The sequence below is a fragment of the Elephantulus edwardii genome, unplaced genomic scaffold, assembly GCF_000299155.1.
Source record: "Elephantulus edwardii isolate Elephantulus edwardi_28Jun2011 unplaced genomic scaffold, EleEdw1.0 scaffold00003, whole genome shotgun sequence".
NCBI classification, from domain to species: Eukaryota; Metazoa; Chordata; class Mammalia; order Macroscelidea; family Macroscelididae; genus Elephantulus; species Elephantulus edwardii.
The window spans coordinates 36,184,971-36,197,606 of record NW_006399753.1 but is presented as its reverse complement, the minus strand read 5'-3'; the positions used below and the strand labels follow the sequence as shown (position 1 = coordinate 36,197,606).

General features: G+C 37.0%; 1 protein-coding gene across 1 annotated transcript in view; it reads right to left on the bottom strand.

The window, feature by feature from the left end:
• The window catches only part of MGAT4A (mannosyl (alpha-1,3-)-glycoprotein beta-1,4-N-acetylglucosaminyltransferase, isozyme A), a 142,656-nt gene that overhangs the window by 33,031 nt on the left and 96,989 nt on the right, over positions 1-12,636 (bottom strand). The window contains exons 4-7 of the mRNA XM_006879371.1: positions 12,194-12,327; positions 9,312-9,358; positions 6,963-7,076; positions 5,238-5,313 (exon numbers count right to left, since the gene is read on the bottom strand). Of these exons, the coding sequence (XP_006879433.1) occupies positions 5,238-5,313; positions 6,963-7,076; positions 9,312-9,358; positions 12,194-12,327 (371 nt within the window). The remainder of the gene's footprint in view (positions 1-5,237; positions 5,314-6,962; positions 7,077-9,311; positions 9,359-12,193; positions 12,328-12,636) is intronic.

Genomic DNA, 12,636 nt, shown 5'->3' with positions numbered 1-12,636 from the left:
AAAAAAAAAACCCAAAGGAGTTTGTTCTTATAAAAACCTACAGCCTCAGAAATGTGATAGAGGATAACCATGAGTCAATCAATACAATGGAAGTGGATTTCAGTTTGGTATCCAATAGTCCAGAATTCCCATTCTCTGCAATGTTATTAAAATTTGCAATCAAATGCTTTTGCAAAATCAGTTAAACACTGATATATAAACATCTGTAGCAATGCCAGAATACTTAATTGAGCTCTTTGCAAAACCTGATCACCGACTAAAAAGCAGTTACTCACACAGAATAAAGGGATACAGAATGATTTAAAATCAGAAAAGGTGTGTCAGGGTTGTAAACTTTAATCATAATTTTTCAATCTTGTCTAAAGAGCAGAAAATGGGACATGGGGGCATAATACATTGAACTTCTCTCGGAAAGGGTCAGAGAGAGTAAGAATAGCACAGCCTCTCAGTGTCTCCAGGCAGAAAGCAGATAGAGTCTGTAGCTCAGCCCCACATTGCCTCTACAGCCACATCGACAGCAAGAGATTTATTTGTTGCTGACTCATAGACTCACAGTTATGGTACTGAGAATGGGGTTCATTAGGAAAGTAAATTGGAGAGTAGGGGAAGCAAAGAATATCACCCAATACAAGCCCAGATTTTAGTTTAAGTTCCAAGGCACAATTCCCTAATTAATCCAGGCTCTGGTTTCAATTCAGCAGTCAAATCCAAATTATCCAGCAAGGTTTGTCTCAAGCAGATGTAAGGCAGCTTCTCCTTCAAGCATCCAGCAAGAATAGCAAAAACCCTTTAATTGTGGGCTTTATCGCAGAGCTCTTCTGCTTAAACCTTGCCATAGTTTTTCCAACATCAAGGTCTTGCTCTCACCAGGGACTTGCTCCAGTCTTCCTCTCGTCTTGCCACTACAAAGCTTGCTTGCCTCAAGTCTTGCTGCTTGCCTCGAGTCTTGCTGCTCGCCTCAAAATTGCTGCTCAGTGTGGGAAGGACTTTCTCTTATCCTAATCCCACACCTCCTGATGATTTGCGAGACCATTCGTCTGCAATAAAGGCAGCTGGAGACCAGAAAGGGCTAGGCTAACACCACAATCTGTATGCTGAGCAAAAAATCAGAGGAGCTAGACTACATCAAGAAGAATGTGGTATCAGGAGCAAAACTCACTAACAATCTTTAATATGTATGTGATAAATTGCTTGCTGAAAATAAAATGTGAAGTGTGTACCGACTGATAAATCCTTCAGAATGGATTACACCTCAACATAAAGAAAACAAGAATCCTTACCACTGGAACAATAAACAGTATCATGGCTAAATGGGGAATAGATCAAAATTATCAAGGATTTAATTTTACTTTGGATATACAATCAATGCCCATGGATGCAGTAGCAATCAAGAAATCCCATAATGTATAGTAGTGATAAAAGCTGCTGCAGAAATCTCTTTTAAAGTGCTAAAAAGCAAGGATGTCATTTTGAGGACAATGGTTAACTTTAACTAAGCTAAAGCATTCTCAATTACCTCATATGCATGTGAAAGCAGATCAAATGAAGAAGACTGAAGAACTGATGCCTTTGAATAGAGGTATTGGGTAGGAATATTCACTATACCATGAATAGCCAAAAGAACAAACTAATCTGACCTGGGGAAAGTGTAGCCAGAATACTCCTTAGGAGTAAGGATGGTGAAACTTCATCTCACATACTTTGTTCATGCTAGTAAAAAAGAGTCAGTCCCTGGAGAAGAATATCATGGTAGGTACAGGAGAAAGTCAGTAAAAAAGAGGCATACCATCACCAAGATGGACTGACACCGTGATTGCAAGAATGGGCTCAAGCAGAGCAGCAACTGTGAAGACGGGGCAAGACCATGCAGTATTTGGTTATGTTTTATTCTCACAGGGTCACGATGAGCCAAAACTGCCTGTACAGCACCTCATACCTGGAAAACCTACTTCCATAAGATATGTTGTTGTTGCTGTCATGTGCTGACTCACAGATGACACTCCTGCAGGTTTTCAGAAGCTGTAAATCACCAAGGAGGAGAATGTCCATTTTTCTCCTATGGAGCAAATGGTGGTTTTTGAACCACATACCTTTGGGTTGGCTGTCAACTCCTTACCACTAGACCACCAGAGACAGCCATTAAGAACCCTATGAAGTACAGTTCTGTTCTGAATCACACAGACTCACCGTGAGTTGGAAGTGACTTAAAGGCTACAAGTTTAGCTGCTTATTTATTTTTTTTATTGTTAGTGTATAACTGGCCCTAGATAAAATATTAAAGGAGACTAAGTCTAGCAGCATCATGACTGCCTTTCCATGTGATATTACATTTTTGGGTTTTTATAACCTGTTTTCCTTCCCTAACTCTTGAACTTCTTGCCACACACAACAAAATGTCTTTTCAGGAAAGATTTTATAAACTTTTTATTATAAAATAAAGTAACTGACAGGCTTGATGTGCTATACATTTCAGGAATATTTGCATTTGGACAAAGGATAAAGACTTTCTTTGGTTAAAGAAAAGAAATTTCAATTGTGGAATTTAAGCATAAGTCATTAACAGAAATGAAATTTGAAAGCAATAAGAGCTTTCTAATATTATTTATCTTGAGATGCTTTTTAAATTAAAGTGGGATAGGTCTTTTGGTTCTTGTGGATTTGTTTTAATTTTCTTCAACTTCAGTTGATTTTGACATGAGTATTTGATGATTTGTGTATAGTTGCTTTATATGGTTTGTTTTTTTAAATTTTTTTTTGCAATGAATAAATTACTGGTTGTACAAAATTCTTCTTTCTTGGCTTTCATGGTTGGTAAATATATTTGAATAACAAGTTATATTAACAGGTCTTCACTCTATGTGCATAGATAGTACCCTATCACTCACTGCATTGTACTTCAGAATTGGTCTTGAAATGTTCGTTTTTGTTTAGGAATGCAACACCATTCTTCAATTTGCCATTTATGGAACAACAGATCACATGATTATCTGATTCAAAGTGTCCAATACCAGACCATCTCAGCTTACTAACACCTAGGGTGTCAAACTTTATATGTTTCATTTAATTTTTTACAACTTCTCATTTTCCTAGAGTCATACTTTATACATTCCATGTTCAGTTAATGGATGCTTGTAGTTGTTTCCACTCATTTCTGTGAGTCTTCCAATCTGAGAGTCTCTACTTTCACTACTGTATCTAACAATGTTCCTCTGTCACTCATAGGTTTTGAAGACTTGTTATTTCAGAACTGGATGGCAGATCCTGCTTCTTTATCTGGAAGCTCTGTTGAAACCTGTCCACCATAAGTGCCTGCTGGTACCTGATATACTGAAAGCATAGCTTCCAGCATCAGAGCAACCTGCAAATCACCTCAGTACAGCAAACTGACAGACAAGTGCTGTACTCAAAGTAGCAAATGATATACCAGCAACCATATGCATACATAAACTATAAAATAAACAGCAACATATAAGTCACTCCCTGCCCCAATATAGCAAATTGATGACAAGTGCTGTATCCATATGAAGAAATCACCAAACAAGCAAGCATACAATTATCATAAAACAAACATGTATGCTGTGGGAAGGGTATGTTGAAGATGTGTCATGGTCTTTTCAGTGACTTCCTATGCATCTGAAAGTTAGATGAAAAAGCATAATAGGAGAATTATTGATGCCTTTGAGTTGTGGTGTTGGAGTACTTAATATCCCTTGGGTTGCCAGAAGGACAAACAATTCTGTCCTGGAGGAAGTGCAATCAGGGTGCTCCTTACACATAAGGGTGATGAAACTTCTCACATTTGTTGGGAATGTTGTCAGGAGGAGCTAGTCCTCGGACAAGGACATCATGCTGGGAAAGGCAGAGAGGATCAGAGAAAGAGGAACACCTATAAAAAGATGGACTGACACAGTGACTGTAACAATGGGCTCAAGTATATTAGAGATGGGAAGCAGGACAGGGCAAGGTTGAGATCTGTTGTTCACAGGTTCACTATGAATTGTAGTTGACTCCATGGCACCTAGCAACAACAACACAATTATTTATGTCAGACCTTGTCTAGCTACCTAAAAAGAAAAAGTATTACTTATATAATTCTTATACTTACATGATATTAAGACCATCTGTTGAAAATTACACCAGCAGAGCTAAATGTAACTCTTATTATCTTCAATATAAATGTAGTTTTATCTCGTTAAAAAAAATCATAAAGCACAGAGCTAGAATTGATGCTGACTTAGAGCATGGAACCTCACACTCACATCATCTGTTACTATGGCACTGGAATCAGTTTGAAAGTCATCTACAGGAGCGGGTTCTACAGAAACCTGTTGGCTGGGATTGGTGAGCAGTAGGGTGGAATACTGATTTGAGAAGGGGAGTGAAGCAATTAGATAAGCCCTCCTATTTAAAACCCCATTAGGTTTAAATAGTTTTTTGTCAAACATTCTTCTCTAAGTGGTATAGCAATGGTCTGTGCATTGCTGTACAGAGGTAACTAGTGGTTGCTGTGATGCTAAACACTGTGACACTGATGTGCTAAATGTGATAATGGTTACCCATAGTGGACAGTGTTTGGTGGAGCCTCCCAATTAAAACAAGCTTGGAAGCAGGAGTGGCATCCACTTCCAAAATGGCTTGCCTCTGGAAACTCTATGAACAGTGCGCAAGTCTTTCATTCATAGGGTCGCTATGAGTCTTCTACGACTCGACAGCACTTAACTACAATAACAACGACAACACAGAGAGCGCAACATTGGCCTAGTGGACAGAAAGTTATGCTACCAAGCCCAAGGTAGGTGATTTTAATTGGTGGCCCTCAGGCCTGCTTTAAATTGTTTTTTGTCAAACATTCTTCTAAGTGGTATTAGCACTGGTCTGTGCAATACTGTACAGAGGTAACTCGGGTTGCTGTGATGCTAAACACTGTGACACTGATGTGCCAAATGTGATAATGGTTAACTATGGTGAACAGTGCTTGGAGCTTTCTGATTAAAATAAGCTTGGAAGCAGGAGTGACATCCACTTCTGTAATTGCTTGCCAGCAGAAACTCTATGAACAGTGCTTAGGTCGTTCGTTCATAGGGTCACTATGAGTCATCTATGACTCGATCGCACTTAACAACAACAACAAGCTCTTAGAAGATTTTTGTTAAAAGCTTGTTTTAATGCAAATATATTCTTATTATAATTTTTTTTCTTTAAAGTCTGGCAAATACTAAAGGAAATCCCACACTTACCTGAATGTAATAGATGCCCTTTTCTTGAGCATACATCATTAGAAAACAATAATCTAAATTTTGTTTTGTTCTCCATCTGAAATTAAAATGTTCAAAAAATAAGTCACAATTCAGATTTAAATTTAGTTAAATTAAATGTAGATGTATAAACCTCAAGTATTTCTATTATATATTGCCTAAGTATATATGCTCTGTATATTCTTAGCATTGACAAAAGAGAATACACTTTTTCCTCTCTTGAAGCCTATAGCTAAAACACAAATTTTCAAGATATCTTAAGGGGAAAAAAAGAGTGTAATACTAAGTATACGTGGGAAATAATATACAAATTCTCTCCTCTGGGAGACTATCAATATGCTAAATTAAACATCCCAACTGTGAAGACTTTAATAAAAATAATATAATCTAATATTTTTCAACTTCTGTGGAGTTTATTATTCAAAATGACCTTCCTAGACACTGAGTTTGACTTTGCCATGTGGATGGGCAGGAATATCCGAATAGGGCATGTTAGCCTATCCACAATGGGATTGCCTAGTCACATCAATCCATGAGGGGATTGGCTAGGCTTGCCATTAAATTGAGCAGGTCCAGCAGCACCTCACTACCAGGAAAGAAGGGCAAGCAAGAGAATGCAACTTGTCCTTCAGGACCAGAGAAACTGCCATAGCAGCCACAGAGGAGAATTAGACTTGACATGAAATAGAGCAGACCTTGGGGCTGCTGCCTGCAAAGGACAGAATCAGAGCTAAGCTACGAGCCTTTGCACAAGTTTACTGGACAACTTGGGGGTGGGGGAAGGGAAGGGGAGAGCTAATATTGGCAGGACTAAGAACTCTGTAACACTGGCCTAAAGCTGTGAGGCTCAAGGCTGAAGTGCCTGCAAGCACTTCTCTGAAGCTGTCTTGACTATCTTCTGCTTCTAACCAAGATTATAACCTCTTGACTTCCCCAACATGGTTCTGTGTAGTCTGTGAGCAATCGCATTGGACTTTGGACCCAGCAAAGCAGTTAAGACTGGTGTTAGATGAGTAGAAAGAGTACACAAATGCCAGGACATGTCTAAACTCATGGGAATTGGTTCTGGGTTGCTGATGCTGTTGATGAAGACAGTTTCCCTTTGTAAAGTTGGTAAAGTTCAGACATGGTTGTCTCTATGTGGCCCTTGCTCTTTTTATAACTTCTGTGACGGCAAGCCCTGTTTTCAGTAACATCTTAATGTACCATAAAATTAGTGCTTTTAAAAAAAATTATCCTTTGGGGCTCAGTGCTCTAGTGGTTAATCCTGGACTTTGCACAAAGACATAAATTAATAAACCTCTATGGGATGCTAAAAAGGGAATACATTCTATTACAATTTATCCCATTAAGTCTTTTCACTGAATTCCTGGTAGCCTACAGAAACACACTGACTAATGCTGAACAAGAAAATGGGCTTGAAAGACAGTTTCAGGAAAACACACTAATTTGAAAGCTTTAAATCATACTAAGTAAATTTCTCCAGAATATACCTCAAAAGCTGTTATGAAGGGCTTCTTTAAAATGCCAAAGAACAAGGGCATCACTTTGAGGACTAAATGTGCCAAGGTATTTTCAATCACCTCATATGTGTATGTGACAGTTGGACAATAAATAAAGTCAATCAAAGAACTGATGTCTTTGAATTGTGGTGTTGGGGAGAAATATATTTACACGGGTGGAGGATTTAAATAACATATGGCTCACCTTACTCTTTCTTTTGAGTCCCCAAATGTCTCCTTTAAGTTTGTCAAGTCAGGATAATAGCTTTCAGGAGGAGATATTACTTCTACTAGGCCAGAACTGATTTCTTTAGAAAACCTATCACGAGAAAGATTAATTAAGTTAGGTAAATTCCATGGGCTTTTCTTTATCTTAATGCTCAATTTACAGAATTTAACATAAAGCATATAATTTGTAGCAAGATATGCTACTTAATGTGTTAAATTTATTTACCATAAAATACAGGTTATTCTGATAGAAGAGTTCTTTTGTTTGGTTTTTAAATAACACTTAAAATACACTCGAAAATGCCACTATTCTTTCAGAGTACCACAGAAATTCTTGGCTAATTGCAGGCATTTACATTCCTAGAAAGTCTCAGAATTTAAAACAAACGACTCAAAGTCTAACAGAAAATGAAAGATTGAAGAAAAACAAATGAATGAGTGTGTGTGTGTGTGTGTGTGTGTGTGTGTAATGAAATAAATATATCCAGGCAAAATATTAAGGTTTGAAATTTTTGGGAAGTTTTAGGAGTGGAGTTTAGATGTGTGTGTGTGTGTGTGTGTAATGAAATAAATATATCCAGGCAAAATATTAAGGTTTGAAATTTTTGGGAAGTTTTAGGAGTGGAGTTTAGATGATACATCTTTCTAAAGAAGTGCTTCTCAAATGGGAGTAAGTTTGTCCCTTTGGGACATTTACGAGTTGCTTGAGACATCCTGGTCATCACAACTGTGAGCAGTGCTACCAGCATCTACTGAGTAGAGATCAGAGATTCTGCTACACATTCTACAATGTGTGGGATAGTACATTAAAACAAAGAGTTATCTGACCAAATATTTAAAAACTGATGAGGTTGTAAAACCTTATTCCATGTCTTAAATAGATCTTAACAGACTCAAATGTAATTTCTTTCATATTTGCTTTGTCCATTCTTCAATTCTCTAAATCTCCACAAAATACTTGTATACCTACTTATGTTAACACAAATGATTTCATAGCTAATGGTAGTTTCCCTCCACCATCATCTCCTAAACTTGGCTTACCTATACCCCCAAAAATGAGTGAACAGAATCAACTGCAGAACTCCACGGATCTGCCTATCTAATTGAGGGAAAAGGGGAACCTGCTTGGTTTCTCTTATAAAGTTTTCTTCTTATAAAGTTTATGTTAAGCTGTGCTTATACATATTATTAATAGCTGCTGGCAAGAATCCAACGCTCCAGAAAAATCTAACAAATAATAGTCATCTTAAATGATGCATTAAAAACTCCTTGAAAGTATTAATATTAGGTCTACAGTTATAAACAATTATTGCTTCTCTTGTTTTTCCTTTTTAAAATATGAAATGCATGATTTGTGTGTTATCCTTGCACAGGGGCCATATTAATCTTCTCTGCTTTGTTCCATTGTAGTGTATGAGCTGCCTAAGCAAGCACTAATTTTTCCTTCAGAAGTAAAAGATAAAGTTGTGTGGGTCAAAACTAGCCACAATTCTAAGACGAAAATCATAACAAAGACCAATTTTCACGATGTCACTACTATAATTACTAAGGCAAATTAAGAAATTTTGCTAACTGAAACTTCCTGATCTTTCTGTTACATACTGGTCTGTCCATTTGCTATACAGAGGTAACTCGTGGTTGCTGTAATGCAAACACTGTGACACTGATGTGTCAAACACAATAATGGTTACCCATGGTGGACAGTGTTTGATGGAGCTTCCCAATTAAAACAAGCTTGGAAGCAGGAGTGCCATCCACTTCCAAAATACCTTGCCTCCAGAAACTCTATGGATGTGGAGAAACGATGAAAGTTAAACAAGTATTCAGGTCTTTCATTCATAGGGTCACTAGGAGTCGTCTACAACTTAACGGCACTTAACAATAACAACAACAATTGTGAATGTGCCTCACAGGGGAACTGGTACTCAATGAAAGAACAGGTTTCACAATGAAGTGTCAACGTGACTGTGCCGGGAGCAAAAAATTTTGCTTAGTAAATAAGAGGGTAAAAAGGTTGATTTTTACTTTCATAAGACTTTCTACATATTCATCACTGCATTAGAGACTGTTATTTGCTATGTTACACACATGGCAATTTAAGTCTTTTGTAGCTTATATATTAAAATCCATCAGTTTATAATATTAGATAACTGGATATATATGCATCTACTTTATGACAATGGAAAAGACCAAAGATAAGTGGGCCAATTAATACTGAATGGCACAGAAAAATGCACTTTGAAAAAGTAATTTTCTTTTCACAGACAGTCGAGAGAAAACAGTAACGAAAATACTTTTCTGATTTCCATTATTAAGAGGAACTTACTCTTTCTCCAGGTTGGCCACAACACCATGTACATACTCAATATCAGTCTGGGGGGAAAAATGTGTCAATAGTCATATTTTCATATTTTTCTTTCTAGTATTAACATTAAATGACTATAATTTATAAGTTAAATGATTTTCAAAAGCATTACATACCATTTTCAAACACCCTTGTTTACTTTTATTTATTGTTCTGCTATACTGCACTTCTATATCATACTGTTATGTTTTACACTGCTAAGTCAGAACCAACTCATAGCGAACCCTCCTATGGGTTTTCATAGGTAGCTCATTGCATGGGATGAGCTTGCTAAACTTTTTCCTACAGATTCAAAGTACATATCTTTGGATTGGGAGTGCAATTCCTTACCACCATGCTGTCAAAGTTCCCTGGTATTACACTACTCTATAGCACTGAATGGGAAGCTCTGGTGGCCTAGCGGTAAGAAGCTGTACTGCCAATCCAAAGGAGCACAATTTGAATTCACCAGGGGAGAAAGACAATCTACTCTTGATTTTCTGGCTCGCTGACTGCTAAAGGGTCAGCTATGTGTCAGTTACAACTCAGTGGTACCAATTCTCATTCACTCTCATGTGTTTCAACAAACAATTTCTTTTAAAAATGTAATTATTTAAGAATTATCTTATATATTTTCTATAATTTTATTACTTTAAATTTATTATTTCTCCTTTTTACTATTTATTTTATATTGGTATGCATACAAAATTTGTATACATTATGCACTTTTACATATCTTTGCCCCGTAGAGGTGCTGTGGTGGCTTAGTGGTAAGGACTTTTGCTGCCAACCCAAAGGTATGTGGTTTGAATCCAGTAGATGCTCTAAGGAAGAAAAATAACATATCTTTCTCATGAGATTTAAAACCTCTGAAAATCCACTGGAGGAGCTAAGTACAAGTCAGTTCTGACTCCTTGGCACAAGAAAACAATAAACACTCAATAGTGTTCAAGCAGGATGTTATTTACTTTCCATGTATTTCCCCACCCCCCAATCTTCCTCTTGCTGATTTCTAATTTTATAGCATTGTGATCTAAGAAGATGCTTTGTAGCATTTTGATATTTTTATTGAGGCTTGTTTTGTAACCTAAAATATGGTCTATTCTCAAGAAGGGTTCAAGTGCACTGGAGAAGAATATATATTTGCTCTTGCTTAGTGGTGGTGGTTGTTACATGCTGTTGAGTAACTGTGACTGAGAGCAACCCTACTCACAATAGCTCTGAACTCTCCTCTATCCACCTTGCCATCCCTCCACCCTTCCAAGAATCATGTCCTTCTCTAAGGACCGGTCCCTTTGGGCAACATGTCTAAAGTATGTGAGATGGAGCTTCAAGTAATCGTGAAGACCATGGCTTGGATCAGATGTACCTTACTCTCCAGTCTGACACTGTTGCTCTTCAGTACTCTAGAGAGGACCCTGACAGCAGATATTCCGAACACAATTTGTCTTTGGATTTCCTGATTGTTAGTGCCAAGAGCATTAATTGTGGAACCAAGCAAGTTGAAATTGTTAACAATCTTAATCTCTTCATCTATCATGGCACTGCCAATTGGCCTAGTGGTGATATTCTGTTTCTTAATGTTGAGGTTCAATTCATATTGGAGACTGAAGTCTTTGACCTTCTGCAGCAAGTGGTCCAGGTTTTCCTCAGTCTCAGCAAGCTAGGTTGTGTCATTTGCATCATGCAGGTTATTAATGAGTCTTCCTCCAATTATGATGTCACAATCTTTCTCATAAAATGAAGCCTCCCAACTGATCTGTTCCACATACAGATTAAAAAGGTATGGAGACAGGATGCATCTTAGATACATGCTTTACCTGATTTTGAACCATGCAGTGTTTCCTTGCTCTATTCTGATGACCATTTCCTGGTCCACGTATAGCTTTTACATGAGCACAATCCAGTGTTCTGGGATTCTCATTCTTCTCAAGGTTAGCTACAATTTGTTGTGATCCACATGCCTTTACATAGTCAATGAAACACAGACACTCCTCTGGTACTCTCTGCTTTCAGCCAAGATCTATCTGATGTTGGCTATGATGTCTCTAGTACCAGCGCCTCTTCTAAACCCAGCTTGTATTTCTGGAAGTTTTCTGTCAATGTAGCTTGAACTTCTTCCTTCATTACTTCTGGCTCCTGATAATATAGTACTTCCTGAAGTATTTCAATACCAGCCTATTTCTTTTTGGTACAGTGCTTCTGTGTATTCCTTCTATTCTGGACCATTCAGGGTTTTGCCCATAGCATCTATAAGTACTGTCACTTGGGGCTTGCCACATACATACACGAGACAGGAAAACTTCTATCGGATATACTTCAAACTATAAATAATAGGAATATTTAAGTGGTGAAATAATGGATACATTTTCATTATAGTGTAAATTTCTAAAATCGTTTTAGGCACTCTGCATCTTGTTACTTTCCTATTAAGGAAGGTGAATAGTCGACGTGATGGCACCTAACAACAACATGATATTTTTTTTGGTTCTTTTAATAATAAATGTGGTTGAATCTTGGGACTATACAAAGAAATGGTGAGAAGAAAAATATGATAAAGCCCTAAACTAAACCTTTTTCAGATTTCAAGACTCCCAATAAAGAACAATATAAATCTCCAAATGTGCATCCTATACCTATAAATATTCCTTAAAATAAATCTGTTTATAATATTATTTTAGTAAAAACAAATATTCTTATTTTTATATGATAACTGCAAGCAAAAATTACAGGTATTAACAAGTTTAACTTAAACTATCAATTATTCAACCATTACTCATGATATTTAAAAAGTTATAAAAACATATTCAATTATCGTTTCAATATTTATAAGCTACACATGATATAAAATGATAAATAATTACCTCTCCTATGAAGACTACTATAACACAGTCCAACTTCTCTTCAGGATATAGATTGTCAATAAGGGAATGAAGAGTTTCTATGAGGTAAGACTTAACTTCTCTCTTCACAGTGGGAATTCCCATTACTATTGAAACTGAAACAAAATGACGATAGTAATTATAGAAAAAGATTTAGAAAGGTAATCTTTTAAAAAGCACACTTGTGGCGAGCTCCGGTGGCATAGTGGCAAGAAGCTGCACTGCAATCCCAGAGGTATATGGTTAGAATCCACCAGATGCTCTGCTGGAGAAGGAGGGACAATCTCCTCCTGTACCAGCCATCTGATTTGATGGTACACACACACACAAAAATAATAAAAAAATTATTAAAAAAGCACACTTGTTAGAAAGGTATGTACCCTTTGAATTTGATGGAAATAAATGAAGTATCAAAACATAATGTT